The 24662-nt window shown below is 40.1% G+C and overlaps 1 protein-coding gene across 1 annotated transcript; it reads right to left on the bottom strand.

The window, feature by feature from the left end:
- Nucleotides 1–4774: 4774 nt before the first annotated feature.
- Nucleotides 4775–22932, bottom strand: LOC142415009 (P2R1A-PPP2R2A-interacting phosphatase regulator 1). Its single transcript, XM_075512920.1, has 10 exons — nucleotides 22540–22932; nucleotides 19013–19091; nucleotides 14187–14243; nucleotides 12096–12139; nucleotides 11962–12016; nucleotides 11413–11505; nucleotides 10768–10856; nucleotides 10039–10100; nucleotides 8856–8952; nucleotides 4775–7690 (listed from the first exon to the last, which is right to left on the bottom strand). Exons 1-10 carry the CDS (start codon nucleotides 22653–22655, stop codon nucleotides 7531–7533), a joined length of 852 nt encoding a protein of 283 aa, XP_075369035.1. The 5' UTR covers nucleotides 22656–22932; the 3' UTR covers nucleotides 4775–7530.
- Nucleotides 22933–24662: the final 1730 nt, after the last annotated feature.

The following is a 24662-nucleotide window of genomic DNA, read 5'->3' as shown; positions in this document are numbered from 1 at the left end:
TGAAATGGAAAAGTATTTTGAGCAGACAGTTAGGAGGGCTTTAAGATCATCCAGCAGAAACAATCATCTTGTTTACCCAGCGCTTGCTGTGGCACCGATATCTCAAACAAGCAATGCTGGCAGGCAGGAAACAAGGGTGCTGCCGTAATCACTTTCATTAGCGTCACGCCTAGTAGCTGTAGGCTTGGGACATGATCTCCTCTAGGTGTTTGCACTTGCCTGGATCAGAAAATGCTTAGACATCCCTATTTCCTCTAAAGGAGCAAACCACAGAATGCTTAAAACTACAACAGACCCACTAGAACTGTTTCAGAGCTCCCGGGACAGACAGGGCTTTCGGATAATCAGTTCATTTCACCAGGGATCGCAGCTGATGGAGCCCCCCGAGACTGGAGAGTGGGTCGAGCAGCCTTGTATGGAAACCACCTGGAAACAGATCCGGTCCCTGCAAAGGGAAATGCTGAGCTGCTGCTGACATTTCTCAAAACATGTCCCAGGAAGATAACCAAGGGTGCTGTCAGATGGTAACAGTCACTGCTTTTATTTACACAGCTTAATGGTGGCATTTGTGGCAGCTCCAAGAGAAGCCCGTGCACAGAACAGCGCCTTCAACAACGAAGCAGAGAAATTCCTTCCTGGAATCAACTAGCTAAGAATTATCAAAGCCAATCGTATGTTTTTTCATTTTATGTTCACATGTAGCAAGTATCTGATAACTGACAAGCCTAAACTGGAAAGAGGCTGCCATATAGGTTTGGCAATAGATCACCATATTTTAGTCCTCATTTGTCAATGTATATTTAAAATACCTCGCTTTCCTTGTTAACAGCTTTCCTTCCAAATGCCAAGTTCCATCACCCCTTTCCTTTGTCAGGAATATGAATCTTGTTCTTAAGACTTACATGCACTGGCAATCCATCCCACTGGTAGGCCAAGACTACAGAAGGGAACTTGCCTGAGCTCGTAAACCGGATCCAGGAATACTTTGTTTACAGGAAAGAAAATTCTCAGGTGCCGAGTGATCTATGTTTCATAGGGCCTGTGGTGATCCAGGGCAACCTCAAAATTCAGGGACCAAGCTGTACTGGAGGTCTTAAAAACCAAAAAATCCTCCTCTCTGCCAGGAGGGAGTTTGAGTTCTGGGTCAGAGCAGCTCAGGTACTTTGCCATCTGACCTTGTACGAGACCCTCCTGGCCAAAAAAAGTAGTAAGGGAACAGGCTGCAATACAAAGCATGCAGGGCTGAGTAATCCTGGGTTTTGATCCTCCTGCCCAGCTGCGTGCAGAGATAGGGGCTGAGTGGCCGTAGAAAAACAGGTTCTCTCCTATGTCCCTGTGAAACGGCACTCGCCTCCTCACGGTAGCGCGAGAGAAGGCACCATCTCTCATTAGAGCCGGGGGAAGAGACATCCGAAGTTCATGGTGCTGGTGATGGAGTCTATTTTCCTTGTATGCATAGCTTGCTGCCTGAAGAAATTAAATTAAGACTGAAACCGTTGAAGGAGAGTGAAGTATGCTGTTGCCAGCAGCGTATCACTTACTTAGTACTGCTCCACATAAGCTAGTGAAGATTGGGAAACCATTGCTACACAGGCTAGCAAGAGCCATTTAAAGATAACGAACGTATAAATGAAAGGAGTCTAGAGAACCTGTGCATCCTCAAAAAATAAGTACTGGAGGTACGAGTACAGGCAGGCGACACTCAAGCGTAACAACCAAAGCCAAGTAAGGGGGGACACTCACTTTTTGGTCTATTTTTGCCTTCTGTAGAACACAGCCCTGCAGAAGCTCTCTGCTGTACGCTAACTAGCTGCTTACTTTAGATAATCAACTGTAGCTAATGCATATCAGCTCTTGAAAATTTGCAAAGCTCTATAACCACGCTGACAATATAATGCAGAATTACATGCAGGCAAAGGAACGCATGCTGGTCTTTGAAACAGCAGAGACTCTGCAAAGGAGTAATTTAAGCAAGAGCACAGCCATGATTACAGCAGCACAATCAAAGCAGCGGATGATCTCCTCACTATGAGGAAAAAGGCTAGTAAGAAGGCCCACTTTCGCAACAGGCTCCCTGTAATACCTCGGTTGTGGAATGTAAATTCAGACGCACGTAACTGCAGTCATCCCGATCCTAGCAGAACAAGAGATAACAAGAAGGAACAAAGATGACTGATAAAATGCATATCAAATATAGGGAATAAAAGAACTGAGAGTCTGTAATGGAACTTAATTCCACGTTTAGAGTTAAAAAAAAAAAAAGAGGAATTAACAGTACAATTTACAATAACAAAATACAATTTACAACAACATGAGAGCATTCTCAAGGAAAGTGCAGATACTGTAGGTGGCTTGAGGTATGAACATCAAGGCATTAGACGAACATATGCTTTGACAAACAAGAAACCACCATCAAGAGACAAATCAAACTGCAGTAAGGCTCTGGAATCCCGTATCCGTCAACATCACCCAACCCATCAGCGCCTTTCCCTCAGAAATCTGCCGGGAATCTCCAAAATAAAAACCGACTGCTGAAGTGAACACACTTAAAATGAAAGGATCTTGATTTATTTTTAGCAGGAAGTTTCTTGCAGTGATTTCAGTGCCACACAGCCTGATTTAAGCTGGCTTGAAAGACACCACAGTACACTATTTCTGTGCCACAAAAACCAATGCACGATACGCACATCATGGTTTTGATTTTTCTCTACACAAGGGGAAAAAGTAATCATGAGAACCACATTTCCGAAGATTAGTACCTGCAGAAAAACTACTCCTGCTCGAGCAGCTCTTCCTACCTAAGTTGACATCCAGCAAAATTCTAAACATTTACAGGCCTTTATTAATCATGGAAGGAAGTCTTAAATGACAAGCATCTTCCAAGGCTCTTACAAAGCAAGTAAAAGAAGAAACTAAACTATCAGAAGAATTTTAAATTTGGTAAGTGCCAGATTTGTCTGAGGAATCTTCACGGGAGCGGGGAAGTCTCACCAGTTCCTTGAGAGACACAGGGAAACCAGCATGAAGGCATGAAGAGGCCGTGTTTGGTTTTGGTTTAAATGCACTGAACTCCTCCCCCTCTCTGAAATTTCTGTTCCCGAGACAGCTATTGGAAGTCAAACAAGGTTATTCTCCTTCAGTTGTTTATTTTTTTCCCCCTCCTTTCTCGTGCTTCTACCACAAAACCCCAACAGGGGAAGCAATCTCTCCCTTCCAGCATGTACGCGGGGTCTGGGTCTTTTAGATGTAGGGTAGCCGTCTGCTTGGAGTCCGCTGTGGCAGAGGAAAGGCATCTCCTGACCCAGACCTAGGCTGGCTGTCAACTGGCCTCAAGTTTATCAAACAAGGATGCTCATACCCAATATACAGAAATGGGAAGACTCTGCTGTTACAGGTAAAACAAACAATCATCCAAGACCTACCCTTAGGAAACAGACGCCAAATAAAAAATGGGAGGTGACAATTTTTGCATCCAGTTATTGAAAAGGGCTCTTGCAAGCCAAGCACTCCTCTTTGGATCAGTAAGGTTTTAATTATTTTACTGTAGCTGTAAACATTCAATTACATTTACAAATATTTTAACTTGGTGCTTCCCGGAGAAGAGAGATCAACTTAAACTCCATCTGCCAGTTGGTGATGAGAAAGGTTGCTTAAAACAGGATATGAAGAGCTCACACATTTTAATTAGGACTCCTGAAGCTCTCTATTTTAAGTAAATGAGTTACGACTCCAACATATGCAAGAACACAACAGCATAAAGTGAACATTTCTGAAATGACTACTGCTAAGAAATGCACAAGCTGTTCTCAAGCTGGAAGCTAGTTGATGGAGCTCCAGGGGTCACTCCTGCCTTTAGTCACTTCACTAGCAAATAATCGCACAAGAGCAGGGCTGGACTCACAAAGACAGCACTAGTATTAGAACCACAATACACATTTATAAATCAAAATGTCTCAGTCTCACCAATACGAGACTTCGGAGACCTGTTTGTACGGGTTGGCAATCATTTACACTCAAGTTTTCTGAAGAAAGGTGAAAAGAACACATTTAGGATTAAGTTCTTACACTAATCCCAGGAGGACCGTGGGCAGCCGTTCAGTGCAGTATTCAGATCAGCTGGCTTGCTGACAACACACAGAAGACCCTAGCAAGTTGATCTGGCTGATGCACAAGCTCATTTTTCCTGGCATTTGTACCTCTCCTCTAGCGTGGAGTATCTATTCCTCTGCTAAATGCAGTAACCACCGAAGCACTCATTCCAAAAATACAGTCCCCCTGAGCACTGGCACGGTTAACAATGTTCCCTCAAGCAACTATGTCATTCTGGAGAAGGTGGAAGGAAGAAAAACACCTGTCAGTTGCCAAGGAAGACACGCTGGCCCAAGACCCGATTTAACTGCCAACAAATCCTACACGACAGTTTTCAACCAGACCAGTCAAGTGCTGATCACAAGCACGACTTTGGAAGGGTGCCTTGAGAGGAGTGGCAGAATCCTGGAGAGAAACAGCGGTATGCCCCAAAAGACTTGCAGAATAATGCAAGTATAATATATATATAATATATGATATATAACATATAATATATATAATACATACATATATATTATACATATCTCTATATATATGATCATAATACTTCCAATATGGCCTGAGACAAGAAAGCTGTCCATTTCTTCTCGGAGGAAGACAAAGGCATAGATACTTGTAATAAAAACTCAGAGCAGTTAAGGAGCATCATATTGAATAGTCCTGTAACCACAACACTTAATCAAGCAAAGCTTCAATATTCATTGTTCACAAGTAAATTGGGAATTAGTAAAACAGAGGTAATACTAACAGCATGAGTTACTATGTGAGTACAGGGTTGATCATGCACATTGTGTAACACCCCAATTCCCTGAATCCAGATACATATTTTGCAGGATAATTTGGTTTCAAAAGTCAATCTTTCATTTCAGTGGGGAAAAAAAAAAAAAGAAAAGTATGTCTCCTGACTCCAGGGCACAAAACTGCAGCTTCTTGATGACATGGATGGACAAGAAATGGGAATGCCTTTTCCCACAAGTTCAAAGTAATTTCTGTTTTGCCAAAGCAGGGAAAAGAATGACTGCTGATACGTAACTACTTCTCTCTCCTCCAAGAGCATTAATTGTCCTATTAAGGCAAACCACAAAGACTCCCCACTTCTTCCCAAGAGGCAAGAGCCTCAGTACTGTCCAGCAGCCAGCTGTAGCGTCTATCTTCCAAACTATGCCACCACGACTTCCTCTAGGTATAAGCTAGGGACATGTTTAGCTATTAAAGTCTTTTGAAAATGTTTGGTTTCATTCTTCAGGTTTTCCTAGAGTTGTCACAGACCTTCAAGATAGCATCGCACTAGGAAAACAGAAAAGCCTGCTGCAGATTTTAAGGCCAACTTAAATGTAAGCTAGACCGGGTGGAAGCAGGTTACAATAGATATTCTGATTTAAAAAGAAAAACATTTAATCACAGATGAAAACAAGAATACGGTTACCTCTCTAACAAAGTGCAGAAACAGCAAAACACATTTATTTTTCCATTTATTGGCACTTATTTGAAAAATAGCATAAATATTCAACAGAAAAGACACAAGTTGACCCACACACAACTATTAAACCCCTCTACTGATGCATCTTTTTAAAAAAAAAAAAAAAATGGAAGAGACACCAGGAGGTTCATTCTTAAGAAATAAGCAAGATTTAAGGGGGAAAAAAAAAAAGTCTTGCCCTCACCACAAAAGAGTGAATGCACAGCAACTCTTTGGCACATACCTGAAATTGCAAAATGAAACTATGCCATATTCGACAGAGAGCAAACAGACATGAAACACAAGCTTGTCCATCTGCCACAGGCAGGAAGGGCGGTCTGAATTTAAAGAGGAGCTGCAGTCAGGAAGTTGACTATTACAATAACTTAAGAGGAATGAAATCAGAAGTAAACCATGTCATATCTTACTTAAACTGAGTAAAACTATTAAATACATTCTACTTTCTTTCTACAATAAGGACATACAGAAACCGGTCATTGGTCCTCAGGTCTTTGCACTCCAAGTTGTCCATTTCTAATTTTGACAGCTGCTGTCAATCAAAGCTTCATCCATGTGAATCCTTCACAGCAGAGTTCAGAGCAGGCTTTTCTCCTACTTGAGGAAGTTTCCATACTTTTCTTACTTTATTACACATTACAAAGATTTAGTGTTTAAAAATAAAACATTTTGCTTCATTATTAACCTCTCTGGAGAGAAGGCTTGAAGCCACATAGTACAGATGCATACACATGTACGAATGGGGAGCCAGCTGGGGAAGTTCAATTGCATAACAGGAGTTAACAACCAAAATGAGTTTGCCACTGGAAAATCTGCAACAGCTGTCTCTGGTGGGGTTTGCAGATTTTTCCTCCTGTTTAGGGAATTTCAGAGTTGAGATCAGGATGCCTCAACCCACTGACTTTTCAAATATAGTAGAAGAATCCTGAAACATCTCAGATTACCAAATTCTAGGCTTCCAATCAGCATCTGAAGTTTTTAACAGCAGAAATAACTTGATGCAATTGCTTGAGGAAGTGACTCAGGAGATTAAATACAGATTAAACATGTTTGATCGCCTCAGCCTGTAAAAAGGCATTCAAGATTCCTCACTGTATTTGTCCAGTGAAGTCATATATGAGGACGAATACTGCCTGTTAAAATAATGCACTTCTGAAGTACTAAATACTAAAACCTCAGGATTTAATGTTTTGTTCCAAACATTATTACTATTTTTCCCTAGTAAAAGACCTTTAACAGAGCATCTACCACTGTAATACATCATCTAAATGGGGAAGAAAATAATACAAAAACCCAGAAGAATGTTCCATACCTAATTTGGATTTAGTCACAACAGCAGTCATGATCATGAATAAAATCCAACATATAAATTTAAGTTGCCAATTCACCAACTTGTTCTTTTGACATCTATTAGAACACAGAATTGATTAACAGCCAATCATAACAGAACACAAGAATCAATTCCCCCCGTAGTATTTCCCCTTTCATATGAAGAACAAAAAATACAAATATCTAACACTCGGGGAATAAAAACAACTTAGTAAGCTGCTTCATTGGTTTCAGACTGAGGACAAATGTGAAAGTTAACTGTTACTACATAAGCACCACTTTATATTAGTGAGGACACTGCCTGTTGGCTGTTGGAAAGCCGAGTATTCCACAAGCAGAATGTACATACAGTATTTGTAACCTATGCCAACAAGACAGTATCCATTGTAAATCACCAGCTTGCTTACTGATGTTAGCATCAAATATGTTTGCAATTCAAATGCTTACTGTATTTTAGTAAATGTCATACAAATCACTAGAAATGTGAATTCCTCCTCAAGGAACTATTCTGGAAGTTTTCTGGAAATAATGACATTTCTGGAAGTTCCTATGAGGAACAGAATCAGTTACACACAACAGAAAGTCTTATTGATATCCAGCCTGTTTCTTGGTATCCATTAGCAGACTTCTGCTTCTCAATTAATAGGTAACTTAGCCGTAAGATCTACTGGTAAAAAAGGAGATCTGGAGTCAGAAAGTGAGACTGGAGAGTCTGTGTTGGTGCTGACTTCAGCTGGTGAGTCACAGGAAGAGCCTGCACTGCTTCTGTTGTCATCAAGAGCATGTGACGACAGACTGAAAAGAGAGTAGCATCAAGATATGAGAAATGAGGTACTCTTTCTGGTAAGTTTCAAATACGAGCTTCAGTTCATTATAAAGCCTTTTAAAAACAAATGTACATCTTCAAAGGAACAGTAAGCCCTATGACTTGAAATAAATCTGCAACTACACGCCTTGCAGTCACTTCCAAACAGACAGATAACATTCTGCCAATTTCCTCCTTCAGCTCACCCAGAAATGGTGTACAGATTAGAAACATCGGGCTGAGCAATTCATTGCAAGCTTTACCCCATCTCGTACAAGATCCTGGGCTAGCATATATCTAGAGGCCTCTTTTGTCAGGAGAGCTGATGATAAACTGTACATATTTCAGTTGTACTATTCACTACGTATTTCACAGGACACAAAATTGTAACTACAGGTGATCTATCATCAGTGATAGCATCACAGTATTTTTAAAAATTACCACCTCCTGAACCAAGATGCAGCAAGTGAACCTGCACTGCTATGCCTACTATGAATAGGGTGTGCAAAAAAAGTATGTTTTTAAAGTACCTTTAAAACATCTATTTTATTACTGCCACTGCAATGGGCTCAAAGCTTGTGCACAGCTATGTACATTAGCTGAGAGACAAAAAGGCCAAATGTACTGTGAATAACCCTGTCTTGATAGTTGTGGGGGCACACCCTATGTATTATTAACCTCTTGACTGAAATACTAGATCAAAATCCCTTGCTATTTCAAGTTGTTACGATTTTTTACATAGTACTTTTTATCTCCTCCCAGCAGGGAGGGTCAGACAGACTAATTTTCCTATATGACTAAGAGCAAGGGGGGGGGGGGGGTTAGAACCACCCCCCCCCAATCCGCCCACAAGCATTAGCATTCATATTTGATTGCAACTTGAAACTAGACTCCAAAAATTGCCAGCCATGAGGTGTCTTTTCCTAAACATGCTCAACTCCCATATACGTGAAGCATGTTAACAGTCAGTCCTAGAAACTGTAAAACTGTGGTGAATATTACTGCCTGTTTATTGTGGTAATTTCAGTGCTTCAAAATTATGGGATGTATGTTATTAATTAAAAAAAAACAAACAACCTCAAGCATGCTCATTGCTAGATGAAAAAAGACTTGTGCTTCTGATGAAATCAACACAATAAATAGCACAGCATTTACCATCCCCCAAGGTCCGCCTGATGTGAAACTTCAGGGGTAAGCATGTTGGTGGATCCTTGGAATAATCTTTTTGGATGATCTTCCATCTCTGTTACACCTTTGGTAAGAGATAAGGAGTGATAGAAAATTACTACTCATTTAAACTAAGATCTATTTTCAATGTACTTCTACAGAGCAAACAGAATAGAGGTTCAAACTTATTACAATCTATTGAGTGTTATTTTATATGTAAAACATAGAAGTTCAATGCTGAAATTTTAAAGACTGTTTATTTCTTGGAAACATTCTAGTCCAAGCTTCAGGAAAGTTTAGTGAGTTATAAACTGAGGTTTAGGTATCAGATATTTATTCTTCAGTAGTGGAGAATAATTTTTTTGTTCCAGTTTATTCAGCTATCAGTTCACTAACTAGCTCCATCAAAGTAGAAAAGCTGAGAATAAGGAAAGCTTCTTTTCCTCTTGCAATCAATATAAATAAGGTCCAGGATTATAATTAAACTTATATATTGACTTTGATTTCCAAATACAGTAGAAGAAGGGAGGATAGACATATGCTTAAATAGGCTACAACAGAACTAGATAAAAGTATTTTAAAAGCTGCCTCAGAGCCAGAAGTGTTCTGTTAAAGGTGAAGCATGAAGGTATATTTAAAAACAGATGCGATAAAATAACCAGAAGTTAAACTTGAAGAAAAATGTAGGAAGATAGAGAAACATTTCCCAATAAAGCAGTAAGGTGTTTACCAGGTCTCTGGATCAGTTTTTGCTTTCTACTGTAGATTTAAAATCATCAGAAGGATGATGATTTTAAACCTACAGTACCTGTGCGCTTCAGTTAGCCAGGACTTTCAAAATTTTCTATTTGTGAAGTTAAATATACCAATAGTTGTAGTTCTTGTTTTGTTAAGCAGGTTACATTAGTTTCTTATCAGATCTATATGACTACAGCAATGGAGAGGCATTAGAACAGAACGATTAGTTTTACAGAATAGTAAAAAGTAATTTATCAATTTGTCTGTTTTATCCCTACAAATAGTTCCATTTAGTTGGTCATCTGTAATATGCTCTATTTCTAGTCACTCTTTGAAATATCAGCCAATTGAAGAGAGTTATGAAGAAAGCTATATGGATTATTATAAAATTAACAAGTTGACTTATTATATTAGTCAAAATGAAATACTGTACCTTTCCTTTTTATTGACCCAAGAACACTTGGTCGAATGCAGTTAATTGGACTCTGGCTTCTCCTGCTAAAAGAAGGCATATGCTATACTGACATCACCATTAATAAAGGAAGCCTGAAAACATGTAAAGCATCAAAAGATACTCAGATAACAAACTACGAAGTGAAAAACACTAAGAAAATAGGCATTAAAACAGCTTATCCAGAATAAGTCCTTTTTTTTTTTTCCTGGGGGAAAAAAAAAAATTCCAGAAAAATTTTAGTCACATTATTTCACAGCTGGGGCAGTCTAAAAGCTCACATCTAGGCACTGACTAGATCTCAACTGACAGGCAGTACTTTGCTGAACTGTTAGGGCCTAATAAAATTTAATTGTATGCCCATATCACTCAAAACAGCATCCAATGCCACTAAAACCAGAATCAGTAACAAACCCTAAATCTGTTTGGGTTTTTTTCCCCTTAGAATTCAATTCAATTGCTTAAGATCTGATTAAGAGCACTAGAGACTACACTGAGAAAACAGATGCCAAAATGCAGCCCACTTTCCCGATGTTATGACATGAGGATTTTAACAAATATTTTAGAACATTGTAAAATTCAAAGTTTACATATATAAAGTTGTATTTGTGATCAGAAATCAATTATGTATATAGCAAATTCTGGTATTTCAAAAGCCTACTGTGAGTAAGCTATGCCAATTTTCTATTATTGACATAATCTGGTACTTACCTTGAAAATCGTCGTGTTGGACTTGGGCTAGGACTTGGAGGCAATCCACTGCTACTCACCAAACTTTGCAAAGATGGTGAGAAACATTGCTGAGAGTAAAACAGTTTGTGTTATTTACATATAAACACTGTATCACACTCATATGGTAACAACTGATCCTTATTGCAGGTAAATAAGCAACCCACTATCAATTTAAGCAACCAGTCAATATGGCTGGGTATACTGAGATACCACTTTTTGCTACTGAGAAAAAAAAAAAATCAAGAAAAAGTTGGATAGATTGCATTTTCATGCAGAATACATGCAAGTTGACAAGGATTTATTTCACCATAGTCTGGTTAAACAGACTATGGTTCATAAAGTAAGAATGTATGCCCCTTCCTCTTATTCCAAGAGGAAGACAAATAAAGAATAAAGTTTATTAACCACAGATTAACAGTCGAACACTCCACAGAAATTCACATCCACAAGATGTACAACTTCTAGCTGGCATTTTCTGGTTTGGGGTTTTAGGCTCTTTTTGTTTACTCTCTAGTTTCTTGTTTGCAGCTGAGGTAGAAAGGTGGCTTAATATTTTGCTACTAATTCGGTTGAATTTATTTAGCACTACTCAAGGTAATATCATTATTACCACATTTTGCTCACCTTCCCTATTCCTCTGGTAGGTGAAGGAGCTGGAGAAACTGGGACAAAGTCTACTTGCTTTGGTGATGATGATTTTTCAAAATCATTGTCGCTCTGTAAATAGTACATATAATTAATCTTATGAGCAAATACCTTATGAAAAGGACTGATTGGTGTGGAATTGAGTAAGATTCCAAAGTTAACCTCCATCATATTCGTAATTTTTAGGCAGCCACTTATGAGCTAAGATTAACAAAAAACAAAACAAAAACCTAACCAAAACAAAAAAGCCTTAAACATTATGCGATGAGTATCAGAACATGGAAGAAAATTTGAACAGGCAGACATCCATGCAATTTTCTTTTGACATACCAGCCCAAGGAACCCACATGTATTCTCGAACAACTGATAATTCTATGCCTTGTTGGTGTGGAAAATTGCTGATCAAAAGCAGTGATATACTAACACCTTAATTGTAGGTCAAACTATAAAAGAAAATGTTGACATGAGAGAGTCTCTAGTGTCCTGATACTGATAATAGAAACACAAATTAAAGCACAAATGCATTACCAGGCTCAAGCTCTCCTCCCATGAGTGGCTCATCTGCATTGCTACTTGCACTTCTCTATAAAGAAGAAAAGAAATGTATTGTCCTGGGCCCACAGAAAACTGCATTAAGTATTCTAGTTTGCCTTAATGCTTACCTTTCACGTACTGTTTCTCTGTTCATCAAATTCATTCCTTCTTCCTAAAAGATTAGCAGATGAAAAATTAAGACCAAAATAAAAGCTTTCCTACAGCAAATCAGAAAAGCTTGTTTTATTTCAGTTCAGTATGCAAAAAATTTAATTCAACTCCGTTAAGCAAAAATAACCTTAAGTTCTCACTACATGAAAAGGAATGAGGGGGAAAGGTCAGGAAAGAGACATGTAGCAAGAAAGACTATCACATAAGAAGTGCTTATGGGAATTCGTTGTTTCTCAAGCAGCTTTTTTATTTTCGTTACTATCCAAGAGGTAGTTACAAAACTGAACAATAATAATATGAACCAAAAATTCTGCACATGCTAGAGTATCTTTATGCAGTCTTGCATAATATTATTTCACAAAGTAGAAACTAGTACAGATAATCATCAAAAGCATGGCTGGATTCTTACCTTATTCTATGGATTAGTAACTAAGTAGACACTTGTCAGCATTTCATTTGCAATACAGTGCATTGTACACGACAAATTCGTGATTTAGTGTTTTTTTCTAAAACATCCATTAAATATTATTAAACTGGATTAAAGATGTAAAATTAAACTAAACATTAACACCAAGTACAAACTTGACTCAATCTCCCCTTAGGTAGGCACCACTCCTTAAAACTAACTGAATACTGTCCAGTCTGGTGAATGAATGAGTAGATTCCCTAATTCAGTCCAGTTCAAGAATAAAAGTCCAACTAAACATCTTCACAATCTTCATCATATGTAGGAAGAGTCTTACTAACATAGTTCAACTGTGTGACTATTTGCTAAGATTTGAAAGAGATCAGAACTAAATCACAGGTTTGCATCTGTGCCAGTAAGTATACAGAACATGGAATTTCAACTTGTGAATTTAATGATCAAACACAAATTAGGACATGTCATTGTTCGCTTTAATAAATGTATGGAACAAGTATGAATACAGAAGTATTTTCAAAATAATTGAATTCTCAAACTTTACTTCATGTAATATAGCAGAGCCATAATAGTTCATTCCCTTGCTCTCATCACATTTACATATTAATCCTAAGCTTTTTTATGTTGATAAAAACAGCACTACAACTGACCTGAGTGCTCCAGAGTCTCTTTAAGCCAGTACATTATTTACATAATGAAAGCAAGCAGTTATTTTCTTCAGGATTACTATGCATACACCTTAAATATCTGAGGTGGGAAGCAGAAGTGCCTTCCATCACTTCAGACATCATACCCTGAAAATGCTGTCCGAAGCATTAAATTGTTTTCTTAACTTTCCACCCTGTAAAAATCAAGCCTATGCACCGAAAACCAGCAAGCTAAAAAAAAAAAAAATCACGAAAAAAAAAATCAAGCATCTTCAAGCCAATTTTATAAACATTCTACTGTCAAAAAGTCCTCCATATAAAATGGAGGAGCCACAGGAGTTTGAGCTTGTTGATTTTAAAACTTGAATCTGTAGACTGCAGTCTGTTGTCTGTTAGCAGTGCTATTTAAGCCTACTCAGATATTTACCACCCCCCGCACCCTTCTTAAGTGTTTGCTCTTGTGCCCTTCCCCCTCTGCTCATGCTGTGACAGCACGAGTACAGTGATCCAGACAAGAAAATCACACAGATGAAAAATAGCCCAGCCAGAAGTGTCCAAACTCTTTTTCAGCCAGAGTGCTGCCTTATTCAGTTAATTTTCTGGCTGCACAAGGTCTTGTGCCAACCAAGTTAAGGAACACTTTGTTATTGTCCCTAAATATTTATGCTGGCACTACTGCCAAAAACTTGGTGAAACTTTACCCTAAGGGTTTACATTAAAGGTTTCATTTCTAAAATAACCATTTTAAGATTTCTCTTTCTGCTCAAGTCTTCTTCTCACTATAAGATGCATTCTACTCCATGAAATTTAGAACTGTTTTACTTTTGAAAACACCTTGAAGTGATAGACTGCTGCAGACTCTCTACTACAGTTTCAAAGTAAAATCTATAGCCATTTGAAGGGCATTACACATTAACTGCAAAAAAACCAACCACCTATAAAAAATTAAAAAAAAAAAAATAATTAGGATTTGTGCTTACCTGTTTGATTTGATGGAGGCGGCTGCTAGGAATACGGATAGGGGATGATGGCACAAACTGCAAAACAAAGCCACATACAACTGAAACACACTTACAAACTACAGGAAAAGGGAGAGAAAGATGCAGGAATGTTAGTAACCACTCTACAGTGGTATCGCAAACTAAAAAAAAATATATGTTGGTTTGTTTTTTTTTTAAAACCCCAGCATTCATAACATTCTCAGTATAAACAAACTACATTAATTACTTGCAAGAACATGATAATATGTATTTTCATATCATACTGCTTTGTATGCTAACAGACGCTAATTGGTATCAGCCTGCCTTTCACTTCATTTCCAGGCAACTAGAATTCACAGCCCTCTCTACAGAATGAAGCTGCTTTTAACTAGCACACTGTCACCCTTAATATTTATAGTTGCATAAATAGTTTCATTTAAGTGGTCCAGAAGGCTCCCCAATAGTTCATTTAAAAATATAAAGCCAAAACCACACACTGTGCAAAAAGGTTTCTGGATTGTTGTCTGCCTATAAACTAGTACTTTTACAGGTGAAAAAAATTAGCTATTAGAAGGTTAACAAAGAGCTAAGTACCTTCCTTATGGTTTCTTAAGAGCTTCACCAATTCAGGTGAAATCAGAGAGGATGTCACTAAAAATGGTCTATTAATTTTATCAGTTTTGCATCAAGATCTCACTGGAATACTATGATCTAGAACTGCATACTCAAACCCAAGTAATTAAAAGTTATTTTCTCAAAATATAATTTCCTTTCATATATTTCCCATCCCTCAAATGTCTGACCCTCAGTTGACTTTTGTCATAACCCATTCAGGGATCAAAAATTCAAAGCTAAAGCTTTGAATAGAGGTTTAACCTCTTCTCTGTAAGCTGACAACCCCTCCAAAAAACGTGTCTTTTTAAAATGGATGTGTGTTCAGCAAGTAAGGTTTGTATTATTAATAAGTGTTTATACACTTTATGCAGTATGAGGCTTCATGCCCTTCACAAAACATTACTAGAGCTCTTCCTTATGCTAAAGTTGGAGAACTAACAAACATTCAGTTAACCGTCTACTGCACCATCTTCTAATCAGTGCCATGGAGAATACAAAGATGTTGCTGTCTTACACAAAAGGTTATGGTAAGTTATCACAGACTATTAATGCTTCATATATCCAGAATCCTCCCTCTAAAAAAACCCAATCATAAAGACATCACGCCCTTTTTCTCACAAAAGATAGTAGCCTATCAGACTCACACAGAGGATGTCTAATGTTTGTGCCAGAATTTAGTCATCATAATATATACTAAAGTCTAACAGCTATAATGGTTTGATTTGCTACTTCTTAAGTCTAGTTTATGTCAGCTTTACTATTATACCGGGCTCCCAAAAATCCTGCACACCTAATAAAAATTCCTCCAAGCTATACCAGCCAACGTGGACCTTGAGTTGACCTTGATTCCCATGCAGAGAAAAGGATCTGGACAATTGTACATTCCTGCCTATTCACTCTGTCACTCCACAGTAGAAATGCATTTGTTCCACTCATTATATTCTAATTTTATGACTGTGATCCACATACTTTAAGGTTTGCCATTAATAGAATATATACAAAACCAGTGGCTTGCAGTGTAAAATAAAAATTATAAAAAGACAACCAAGTGTTCCTCTGCAGGATCTAACGCGCTAACTAAATCCATTAACTCTGAGGATCCTACATCCCACCTCCAAGTCATAGTCCTTGCTTTGTCAATGCTTAAAACTCACCTTTTCCCTGTTTGTAGTCCTTTGATTTAATTCTTGTGAAAAGAAACTATCAGAAGCCTCAGTCACTTCTAAAGGATACTTGCTAAAGCAGACCAAACCCATTTGTTAAAATTATGCTAGTCAAATCCCCAATGTTTTAAGAAAGCACAAAGCTAAATAAAAAACATTACAAACTACTACACTATCACATGGAACAGAAACACCTTCCCCCTCCTCCCTTCTCCAGTATGTTAGATAACCTTTTTCACTGAAGGTAAAGTTTCAGAAGAGCCAGTTTGGCAGGCAGCACAGCCAAAGTAAGCAGTCACCTGCCCTTGGGGCCTCTGCCCTTCCATTGCCGTCCCTGCAGTGCCCCCTGTCTCCTGCCAACACAAGCATCCGTGAGGCCACACAGTGAACCGTAAGAGGGAACTTACCTAGCTTTAAAAAAATTTAAAAATCAACTTTTGCTGAAATACTACCAAAACATCTAACCACGGACTAAAATGCTTTGCTTAAACAACAAAACCAAAACCCCAACTACACAAACAAAGGAAAAAACACCAAAACATTTACTCACTAGATGCCACTGATATCTTCTGGAAGGAAATAAACAGCGGATACTGAGCCTAGTTGACCCTTCCTTGGCAATTACAGTTAGTGTCAGAAAACTGCAGATTAAGCCCCAGCCAAAATGACATAGCTGCCCCTGTAAGTCATCATTATAAAAGAGTTGGAGTCAGACTTGGAGAAGCTACTCAAAAAAGAGAAGATCTGGGAATTCAGCTGAGCAACTGGGGCAACCACAACAGCCCTGAAGATGGAGCTAGATAGAGTACGACCTTCAGTTATCAGAGCATTTTAGCAACTCCCACTGTTCACATGACAGTGAACACAACACAGATTAGACAAATACTAATCAATTTTTTTCCACAAAGTTTAACAAAGCATAACATTTTAGCTGTACTTATAACACTAAATTACCACAGTTTCAGTCCCTTACTGAATCATTTCACCCTCTTTATTAGAGCCTACACTGCAATAAAACTTGGATTAGTTTTCCTAAATACAAAAAAGTGGGTTTTGAAGTACACTTTATCACCTACTTATTGTAAAATTTAATTTACTAAAGTAGATGAAATCTAGCTTCTTAGAATATCTCTAACATCATAAAACTACACTTACTACTTCACTATAGCAAGAATACCAGGTAAGGTTGCTTAGGGTCCTTAATGCTGAAAGTTTAATTATTTTCACAAAATCATTTATCTATGGATGGTCCTGATTTAAGACCACAGAAAGATGAGATAATGTCTAAGTTCCTTTCCAATTCCATCCTCCCTACCATCTTCAACAGAACCAAAACCAGACCATAATTCAAAGAAGTATTTCAAAGTGGACAAGGCACTGATCTAGCAATGTAGCATGTGATTTTTAGCATAAGTAAAATTTCAACTATATTCTGTCAGCACCTGGTCAGCCGGGGGCAAAGAAGAAAGTTAACTTTCAGGATGCTTTTTAACAACCTTCAAGTGTGGTGAAGGGTTAAGAATATCATCCCATGAAGACTGGAACACTGGTTCAGCCCATAAGACTGAAACATCTATTAGCAGCAGCCAGAAGAGCTAGCCCATCAGCGAAGTAGCTCCTGCTTCCCAGCACGTTCCGGGCAATGTGCCCTGAATTAGCATCTTTTTTACCCAACAATTGAGGATCTTCAAGAAGTAAACACAATAAACTGAGCTTTCGCCTTTGTTTCTCCTTTTGTCTGACCACAAGCATAAACAAATTTATCCTAAGCTGCCACTCTAAAAATCTATATGAAGAAAGACTGTTGTTTAAAGAAATCTTTACCATAATACGTTCTGTCGGGTTTGATATCCTAATAGGAGAAAGGCTTTTCCACCAATCTTTCTAGACTTTTACATAAGTATCCCAGTTCTGTTACAGATGCAAACCTTTGCTGAAGTAGTTGTCTGTCCTGATTTTAAAGCAGAATTTTAGCTAAGGGGCATCAGTCAACAAAACAGAAGAGTAGTATTCTTCAACCATTAATGTGAGGCTAACAAATTATTTCTAAAGCATCTTCAAAAGGTAACTAAGAAAAACAGGATAATTGCTGTTAGCATTACAGGGACTTCATTTCCCATACTTAAAAGAAAATTGATACTACTCCTCTCCCACCCCAACATTTTTCCAAAACATTACTAATCAACTGAATGCAGCTGGATGTTATCCTGGTCTACCTGCTTTTTAAGGCTTTCTTAGGGGTAAAGTTACATTTCTGGTTATAAATTAAAGTCTGGCCAAAAATTCCTTTTGGTTACAGGAAATAACTACCCCACACACCTAAAAGGTGCTAACCTTTAAGGGTTTGCTAACCTTTAAGGGTTAGCAAATCATGCTGTCTATGTGATCCTGTGCAAGTGTTCTCTATCAGTCAAAATCACACCCTTCTACCACAATTTGTACAATACTAAACCACATGATATGCAATATTTTCTCTGGGTTTAGACTGATACTTTAAAAATTCAGATTTGAGCAGTTGCAATAACAGAGGTCTGACAAAAGTTGAAATCACAAATGAACGTTTCTAAGAAATATAGAATCATTCACCCTGGAAGTCTCAAGATTCATGTTCTATCAGCCAGTTATATCTTATTATATCAGTTGTTGATTACAACAAGTCTATTCTGTCATTACTATATAAAGGACAATTTCAGATCAGAACATCACTGCACTTTTAAAAAAAAATCAGAAATTATTAGCATGCTGGTTACTGAACAATACATCTATGTAATTAGTTTTCCTTGTGAACTACCTTTCTTACTCTTAGAACATCTGCTTGCATTTCATAAACAAAGTTATGGTCACAATGAAATATAAGTACTCTCCAAGGCTAAACGGTCTATAAATAACATTTCACTACAGCTACAGCATATTAATGTCACAGTCTAGAGCTTTGTTTCTGAAAACATGTGGTATTAGTTTCACAGACTACAATCTAATTTTCTTCTTTAATCCTGTTTGCACACTTCTGCTTTGGACCTAATGCGGTTGGTCTAATAGTTTTCTTACCAGACTATGACGATTCATAACTGTGGTACTGTTCCTGCGGGTTCGCAAAACGTTAGCCTGGAACACCTGTGAATTATCACTGTGAAAAGAAACACTTGTCAAATGCAAAAGCCATTTCCTTCCTATCAAAAAGTACTTCTTAATATAAGCTCAGTTTCAAATGCTATGACAGCTATCATTTCAAGAAAAAGCACTCAAGAGGCAGGTATGCAAGGACTCTTTCAGCTTGTTGGCACAGAGTGGAAACCAAACTGTTCTTCCCCCGAGTTCCAGCTACTTCCAATTAATGACTTTAATTAATCATAATGCATCTTCAGAATAACTGAAAAAATTGTTAAGACTGATCATTTCTATGGGAATTTATTATGTTTGGAATGGCTGCAGCTTGCATATTGCTTCAAACAACATTCAACAGAACAAACTTATAAATGAAACCAGCTTCAATGCCATAGATAATATAGAATAATAAAAAAAAATACAGTATCTTGATAAATCTTATCACTATGAAAATTCTGAACTTTTTTCCAGGAGAGGTTAAATTAAACATACAGGAAAACCAGTTTTTAAAGCCCTAAGACTTTTGACCACAGCCACGTTTCTAACCAGGAAGCAGCGCATCCATTTAATAACGCAGGATTTGATATAAAATTAGCTCCTTTCTCAAGGCAACTTTAGTTTTATTGATTCCTAAAGCAAGTTTCACTGGTCATCACTAGTGTTATCAACAGCCATTGATCAGCACTTAATGAATGAGACTGCAAAAATTAGCTAAGCTTTATGGTCACTAGGAAAAAAATGTTGAGCCACAATCCTACAATTTCCATGCCTAAAAATCACTGAGGAACTGCACAGGCAAACAGATCCAAATGTAAGATTGTAATTAGAGCCAAATTACAAGAAGTGAGTTGTATCTTTTTGTCTCGGCTGCTAACCTGGGATGAACAAATACAATTTCTTAAAACGAATCTGACCAATAGTATTACCTTGTTCTAAAGACTGATAATCATAATGCACTTTAAAGACACATCACTAACAGAATCCTCCAGTTTAAAATGCACCAGTCAGATATGTAAGTTTTAGATAGCTTTTATCTAGCTGTAAATAAAACAAAGCTTATACTGTGACAGAAAAGCCAATAGGAATTGGCATAAGCACTGTGCTTTTTGCCAAGAAGAATGCATTGACTCTCTTTCTCTAAAACGTCAAGTACAAATGACCAGACATCATTTACAATTTTCAAAGAAGTTTCACTCGGTTTACAGCTACAAAAGATCAAACAGTTGCCATTTGATAGGCAGTAGAAGAAGAGAAATTTAAGGGATCCGCAACGTCATGTTTAGAGATGAGTTGGCTGAGGTCAACAGCTACAACTCCTTTTTAGCGTAAGTGTACTGGTCGGCATGCAAACACAACATCCTGAAATCCAGGGTTTGAGTGGAGAAAACAGGTTGCAATGATTGTGTAACACATTACCATAGGCTAAGTCCAATATTCAGTGCTAACTAGAAGAGAAGAGAGGGAGAGGGAAAAAAACCCTACAATATCCTTACCTTTAATCTCCCTTGCAAAAACACCAGAGCTGGTCAGATCTCAGACTTACCTTTCACAGAAAATTCTTACAGTTCCCACTAAAAATCAATTTTATTTGGCATGAAAACAAGAATCAAAAGTTCTGTGAAAGGTAACTTCTGTAATCTAAAATATTCCACTTAAAAATGTTCTCTGGCTCTACGGTAACTCATTGTCCAAGCTCCTTACTAGATCTGTTAATGAAGAAGTCAAAACAGGAGGCAGAGCAGAAAAAGCAAGCTGTTTAAGAGCAAGAGCTTTTGTTTCAGTTTACCCAACAAATCCATTCTGGGAAAAACTGAAGTTTCTTGCCAAGAGCTGCAATCTTGCAAAAACAGTTTTCTGCTAGAAAATTCCTAACTAACAGGCAAACCACTGCAACCACCTCAAATTAGTTCAATGGCATTTCAGTTTAATTTGTATAAACACCTAACGTATAGTGCCTGCACAGTTTCAAGGCAAGAGCTCAGGCTTACCCTTCTACCTGCCCAGGCCCTGAAATAAATAATTTGTTTACAGCATAGTTATGGGATTTTTTTTTTTTTTAAAGAGTCAAGGGTCTGAAGTTTGTAAGAAACAACTTACAGAAGGCTGAGATTATAAACACACCTTGTCTCAGTTACACAACTAGTTTACCTGCTCAGAAATCTCCCTGAGGAACAACTGCCATTCGCAATACTTCTATACTGCATGGAAATGTAAACTGATAGTTGTTTCAGTAGGATTACGTAAAAGAATCACCATTATGTTTACTTAACATTAAATCATGACTGAATAGGCAAGAATTAGTACTTCCTCTGAACTAGAATGTACTGTTAACCATTTTGGTACAAAAGATTTATGAGATTTGTCACTTGATACCTAGTTCCTTACAGAAACATGAAGTTTAAGGAAAAAAACAGTAAGTACTTATCATGTATTATACTATCTTTTATACAGTTTGTTGTCGGTATGCTCTCCCAAACTGCTGACATACTACTAGCAGTAGTACACGGAACACCCTGAAGTTAGATGGTAGCCACACCATGTAGCAGATGGGGGCATCTCCCAACTTCATGACAGCCCAGGGGAGGCAAGAAATAGCACTCTGAGCTATAAACTCACCCAAACACAAAACCATACAAGAGATCGTGCATATCTGAGAGCTCTCCTCCTCGCCCTTGCCTGGGACTGCCGCTGTCCCTGCCCTGTCAGCTGAAGAGAGCTAGACCTGGAACACATGGCAAACACCCAACCCCCCTTCAAATACCACCTGCCACAGGCTGATGGCAATATCCATACTGACAAAATTAGTATCGTCCAGCAAAACTCCAGGACAACTGATACATTGTTTTACACTGCGTGTAAAACTTATGTATTTTTCAAGGTCCCATGAAATTATGTTCTTCACCGAATTCGCCCAATTGTTCTGAAGGCATTTACTGTTGTAATCGTACAAGGAGCCATGATTTTTTTTGGTCAAACTTGAACCATTACAGAAATCACAGAGATTGCTACTTTAGCTATAATAACAGCTACAACCTTGACGCTGCATACTGTATGTTTCTCAGCTACACAACACACAGCAGACCTAGATGAAAACAAACAAAGCGTTTTAATAAAGCTACAGCACCTCTAGCTAGGCTTTCTTGCACCCCTCCACACTTGGAGGGCTATCTCACCTAAATCCCTCCCTGCCTGGGGCACCAGTCAGGAACCCACATCTCCCCATACGCCCAAGGCGCCCCAAAACATCACCATCACTGCGGGACGGGCGGTGGGGAGCAGACCTCCCAGGCCGGCCTGGATAAACACGGAGCAACCCCCGGGGATACAACCAGGGCGGCCCCGGACCCCGCTCCCGACACAGCGGAGGCCAAACGCCCACGTCCCGGCAGCCTGACCCGGGGCGGGCCCAGCTGCCGCCGGGGCGCCGGGACCCGCCGCTGGCGCCGCGGGCCGGGCCGGGCCGCGCTCACCTGAGCCCGTGGATGAGGGGGGCGCTGTTCGATCTCCTCAGGCCGCCCCCGTCGCTCGGGGCCGCGGCGCTCCCCGGCGGCAGCTCCAGGTCCAGCTCCATTTTCTCCTGAGCCATCGCGGCAGCGGCGGCTCCGGCTCCTCCCGCTCCGCCGCGACGCCCATTCACTGCCGGCGGCCGCAGCGGCTCCTCATGCCGCCGCTGCCCCCGGCCAGGCGCGGCGCGGCCGCCCCTACAGGCCCCGCGGGCGGCGCCGCAGGCAGAGTCCGGGGGCGCGCCGGGCCCGGCGAGGGGGGCGGCCCCAGCAGCGCCCCATGCCGGGGGCAGCCCGGAGGGCGGCCCGTTCCCCCACCCGCTGCCGCCGACGGACGAGCTCCCTGCGCCGCCGCCTGCGCCGCCGCCGCCGGAGGGGAGCGAGCGCCTCGGGCCGGACACCCCCCCGCGCCCGCCGCCGCACAGCGCGCGTGCGCCACAGGGAGCCCCCACACGGCGGGCCCGAGCCGGTGGGCCCGCGGCGCCAGGGCGCATGCGCAGAGCGTTCCCCCGGCGCTCGGGTCCCCGCGGCTCTTTGCCGCCGGGCTTGCTGCCAGCCAGGTGTGGGGAGGGGTGCGGTCCTGGTGGTGCTGTTCCCGCCGAGCCCCTCAGGCGAGGACAACCAAAAATCATTGGGAGACATGAGGTGGGACGGAAAGGCACAGCCTTCGCCGCTGAGGTGAGGTGACCGAGGGGCCGGCGCGACCTGCCAGCGGGACTGCCCGCCGGGGGCGGGGTGCTGCCAGGGCCGGGGCTCCCTTGTGCCTGGAGATGTACAGCCGCCGCTCCAAGCGGTGTGAAAGCTTAAAAACGCACCTGCCCACTTCCCGGGGTTGTCTGGCCCAGCTGCGTGTGGGAGAGCCCGGGCCGGTGGCTTGGCCTGGACGCCCCTCCGCTCAGGTTACATGCGTGGAGCTTGGCTCAGAGGCACAGGTACTCAGTGCTATAGAAGACATCTGTACCCTTATTTTTCTGTGCCATAGCAGTTTCTGTCAAGCCCGATCTAAACATTTGCATAGAGAGCAATTCTGCCCTCGTGCACTGTCTTACGTGTCAATGTCAATACTTACCTGTCGCTATGTACCCATCCATCTAACCATAGTCAAATAATTTTACCTAACTGTAGCTAGATATTTACAACTCAGATGTAAATATTTTAGGTGTCTAAAGTACGTTCATTAGTACTCTCTTGCTAAGTGCTACGATGCTGACCTTTAAATATGGAAAACTAAGCATCTGAGTTAATACCTAACCATTGTCACTTCTCAGAAATACGGTTGGTGGTTCTTTGCAGGCCCAGACATCTTTTCATCAGTTTATATTCCAGGTGAGATTTTCAGGCAGTCTTTAAGAACAAAAATAACCAGAGGAGAAAGGTAGATTATAGATAGCTAAACCATTTTTTCCATGGGTCACATGCTTACTAATTTATTTAAGGTTGATGGCATTTTGTAACTTTGAGCGGCTGTGTTTATTTGACCCATGGGGATATTTCCCTGATACTATCAAATATCTCCCACACTGTTGCCCACGCCGTTAACTTCATGCCCACCAGTCCCTCAGTATCACTGTACCCACCTATCTCATCCTCCCAGTCTCCGTTTCCCCATTTTGAATCTCCATCCTTCACCAGTATCCTCCCAAGGCTCTGTTTAACATATTCTCTCCTTTCCTAATCCCCATTGCCATGGTCATTTGCACTGTTTCTCTAACTCAACTCTTTGTCATTTCCTCATTTCCATCTTTCACCTCATTCTGTTCCATAGCACAGCTCTCCCACAGCCACGTCCCCTTTTCTCTGCCTCACTACCCTCCTCCTCCTCAGGCCTTTGAGGGTCACCTTGATAGTCCCCACTTTCTCTTGTGTGTGTATACCCATTAAGGTTTTCTTGGTTAGAGTAAACCCCTGGTCAGGCAGTAGGTTGATGTGTTGGTGCCTGGCACTGGAAAATTTTAGTACGTAAAGCAGATGTTTTTGAGCTCTCGGCCACATTTTGGATATTGTTGACTTTTTCCTTAACGGTATGCTGGTACACAGCATTTGAAGCTTTTTGCTGTCCATAGTGGCAAGGACATAATATAATAACTCCA

This window comes from Mycteria americana, chromosome 10, assembly GCF_035582795.1.
Source record: "Mycteria americana isolate JAX WOST 10 ecotype Jacksonville Zoo and Gardens chromosome 10, USCA_MyAme_1.0, whole genome shotgun sequence".
NCBI classification, from domain to species: domain Eukaryota; kingdom Metazoa; phylum Chordata; class Aves; order Ciconiiformes; family Ciconiidae; genus Mycteria; species Mycteria americana.
Note: the sequence above shows the minus strand (reverse complement) of the source record. Positions and strands in the feature narration are given on the sequence as shown.